At 32.4% G+C, this 4,028-nt stretch overlaps 1 protein-coding gene across 1 annotated transcript; it reads left to right on the top strand.

Annotated features, from left to right (window-relative positions):
- Window positions 1-267: 267 nt before the first annotated feature.
- On the top strand, window positions 268-2,970 carry LOC120577862 (putative receptor protein kinase ZmPK1). Its single transcript, XM_039829749.1, has one exon. It carries the CDS (start codon window positions 318-320, stop codon window positions 2,751-2,753), a length of 2,436 nt encoding a protein of 811 aa, XP_039685683.1. The 5' UTR covers window positions 268-317; the 3' UTR covers window positions 2,754-2,970.
- Window positions 2,971-4,028: the final 1,058 nt, after the last annotated feature.

Here is a 4,028-nt window from a genome sequence, read left to right as displayed (position 1 = left end):
AAAATAATTAATGTTCTCAATTATGAGTGATAAAAATTTAAAAAAATAAAAAATTATTTCGTTGACACTTTTGATGAATAAGATTTAGTTATTATAATTATAAATGATAAAAAATAATATTTTTTTCTTCAAAAAACAACTCATTTAACTATGAATTTAAAGAGTGAGTGTACCGGTACACTTAAGTATAGTGGGTGTACCATATAATTTCCCATATTTATATCTATTATTGGTGCAAAGTTGAAATCAAACTAAACTAAACTACAAAACCAACATCCCCTCCATTTAATTCATTGAATTTGCTCTATCTTCTAACAATGCAAATCCAAGTCTTCTTCCTCCTCTTTCTCTTGTTCACCAAAACAACTTCATCACAATCAACAACAAACATCCTCCCACAAGGCTCATCTCTTTCAGTTGAAAAATCAAATAACACCCTCATTTCATCCAACGGCGATTTCTCAGCCGGTTTCCTCCCCGTCGGAGATAACGCCTTTTGTTTCGCCGTCTACTTCACAAAATCCAAACAACCCACCATTGTTTGGATGGCTAACAGAGACCAACCTGTTAACGGCAAACACTCAAAACTCTCACTTTTCAAAAACGGTAATCTCATTTTAACCGATGCAGACAGAAAAAGAACACCAATTTGGTCCACTGCATCCTTTTCTCCTTTTCCATTACAGCTCAAGCTTCAAAACAATGGCAACCTCGTTCTCTCCACGACCAACGGTAACATTAGTATCCTTTGGCAAAGCTTTGATTTTCCAACAGATACTCTTCTTCCTGGCCAAGAAATTAATGAGCGAGCAACCTTAGTTTCATCCAAAAGTGAAACAAACTATTCCTCAGGTTTCTATAAGTTTTATTTCGACAACGACAATGCTCTTCGTCTTCTATTCAAAAGTCCTTTGTTATCTAGTGTCTATTGGCCATCACCTTGGGTATTACCTGTTGATGCAGGAAGATCAACTTATAATGTTACTAAAATCGCGCTACTCGATTCCTTTGGCCATTTCATGTCCTCTGATGCATACCAATTTGTCACCATTGATTATCCAAAGAAACTTCATAGATTACTCAAAATGGATCATGACGGTAACCCACGTGTTTATAGCTTCAATGATAAAACTAAGACATGGGAAGTTTCATGGCAAGCTATTGCTGAACCATGTGAGGTTCATGGTATTTGTGGAGAAAATAGCATGTGTAGTTATGATCCTGTTAATGGAAGAACATGTTATTGTTTGAAAGGTTACAAGTTGAAGAATCGTAATGATTGGACACAAGGGTGTGAGCCTGAGTTTAAACCTGCTGATCTTTCTTGCGACAGTGCTCGCGTTGAGGATTTCGGTTTTCTTCATCTTCAAAACATGGAGTTGTATGGCTATGATTTGTATGTAGCAAAAGTGACAAGCTTGAAGCAATGTCAAAAGTTGTGTTTGGATCTTTGTGAAAAATGCAAAGCTGTTCAATTCAAATTCAATGGTGTTGCTACATATGATTGTTTTCCTAAGACGTTGTTGGCCAATGGAAGAGATTCTCACAATATTGATGGAGATATTTACTTGAAATTGCCCAAAAATACTTTGTTATCTTCCACCATTCCTTTTAAACATTCACCTTTGAACTGTTCCATTGCTTTGTTTCAACCCTTGAATAGATTCTACGAAAAACCAAGTAAAAACTCCATATTAAGTTTCTTGACTTGGTTAGCATTAGGTATAGGGGTGTTTGAGTTTTCCATAATTTTATTTGTATGGTTCTTTTTGTTTAGAACCAATAAGAACCATGATGATGTTGATCAAGTACAAAGACACCTTCTTTCAGCAACAGGATTTCAAAGATTTTCGTATTCAGAACTCAAAACCGCGACAAGAGGGTTTAGCAAAGAGATCGGTCGAGGAGGAGGAGGGATTGTTTACAAAGGTACACTCGATGATGATCGTGTTGCTGCTGTTAAATGCTTAAATGAAGCTCATCAGGGAGAAGCTGAATTTCTAGCTGAAATAAGCACAATTGGTATGTTGAACCATATGAATTTAATTGATATGTGGGGATATTGTGTTGAAGGGAAACATAGGCTTTTGGTCTATGAGTATATAGAACATGGTTCTTTAGCGGAGAATCTATGTTCTAATTCACTTGATTGGAATAAGAGGTTTAATGTAGCTGTTGGAACAGCTAAAGGTTTGGCTTATTTACATGAAGAGTGTTTGGAATGGGTTTTACATTGTGATGTGAAACCTCAAAATATTTTACTTGACACAAATTTTCAACCAAAGGTTGCTGATTTTGGTTTATCAAAACTATTGAATAGAGATGAACGTGATAGTTCTGCTTTTTCAAGAATAAGAGGGACAAGAGGTTATATGGCACCTGAATGGGTTTATAATCTTCGTATTACTTCAAAAGTTGATGTTTATAGTTATGGGATTGTTTTGCTTGAAATGGTGAGTGGAAAAAGTCCAATGGAAATTCATAGTGTTGTTGATAATAGTGGAGGTTTGGAGCATCATCATCGAATGGTGAGTTGGGTGATGGAAAAGGTGAAAAGTGCACCTACGACTATGTTTTGGATTGAAGAGATTGTTGATGGTAATTTGGAAGGAAAATATGATGTTAATCAGGTTGAGAATTTGGTTAAAGTGGCTTTGATGTGTGTGAAAGATGACATGAATGAAAGACCATCCATGAGTCAAGTAGTGGAGATGCTTCTTCAGTCCCATGAAAAAAGAGGCACCCCTCGTTAGTTCTTTTTCCTTTATTGTTCCACAAAATGCTTGAATAACGTGCTTGTTCTAATAAATTGTATTCCTTAGCAAAATAAAATAAAAAATAAATTGTATAGTTAATAGTTTACACTATCTTTTCTAGTGAATATACATGAGATAACTAGCAAGTTTGTATTGTTAATATATGTGAGATAGCATGCTTGAATAACATGGCTCTTGATCTTTTCTCATACTATCTTATAAATCTTAACCATTTCCCTATTTGAAAATCAAAATACATATATTTCTTTATCTCTATCTCTTTTTTATTTTTTATAACTTATCACATTTTAAATAATATATGTAAAAACTAAAAAACTTCATGTTCTACGTCAAAAATTTGATGTCAAAAAATATTTCTCTTTCTCCTTTAAAAAAACATTTCTCTTTCAAATAATATAATAGATATAGTCAGGACAAAACTTCCTTATAAACGTAGCTATAGGCCATATCATATGATCGAATGGGATGTCTCATGCCAATTAATTATTAATTTCTCTTATTAAAATAATTTATTTTATTTTTTTTGAGAGAAAAATAATTTAATGTTTTGGCAGAATAAAAAATAATTTGTTATTGATGTCATGCTTTCATTCGTATACTTTAGTCAACTCACATGACAATTTTATATTGGTGTGCGCGAGAAGAATTTATGTATGTACAGAAACTTTTCCATTTAAATACTCCAAAGTCCAAACCTCCAACTCAGTTTGGATATAATCGATGGGAATCATTGCACCAAATATGCGATGGCCACAACTCACTGAGAGAGATTGCGATGACTTTGAAACCATGCGCGCTCAACTAAAATAAAATAAATGGTTAATTAAGTTTTTGGTCTCTATAAATATTTGCAGTTTTGTTTTTAGTCCCTATAAAAATAAATCACATTTTTTAGTCCCTACAAAATTTTCTGTTTGTGTTTTTAATCTCTGTTAAATTAAAATTTGTTTAATTATGCTTAAACTTCTAAATTTTTGATTGATTTTTTACATACATGTTCATAACATCGTAAGACAATAAAAATAAAAAAATTAGTTTTTTAACATATAATAAATTAAATATAAATTTTTCTAAAACCCAAAATTTCAAGATTATATTAATGAAAATTTGGACCTAGTAATAAAATTTTAAGTTACTTTTTTGCGGAGGAACTTTGTATAATATTCTAAGTAAGTATGTGAAAAATATGTTACAAATTTAAAAGTTTAAGCACAATTAAGCAAATTTTAATTTTACAAGGACTAAAAGGAT

Source organism: Medicago truncatula, unplaced genomic scaffold, assembly GCF_003473485.1.
Source record: "Medicago truncatula cultivar Jemalong A17 unplaced genomic scaffold, MtrunA17r5.0-ANR MtrunA17Chr0c04, whole genome shotgun sequence".
NCBI lineage: Eukaryota > Viridiplantae > Streptophyta > Magnoliopsida > Fabales > Fabaceae > Medicago > Medicago truncatula.
The sequence above is the reverse complement of the archived record's forward strand: the minus strand, read 5'-3'. Positions and strand labels throughout refer to the sequence as shown.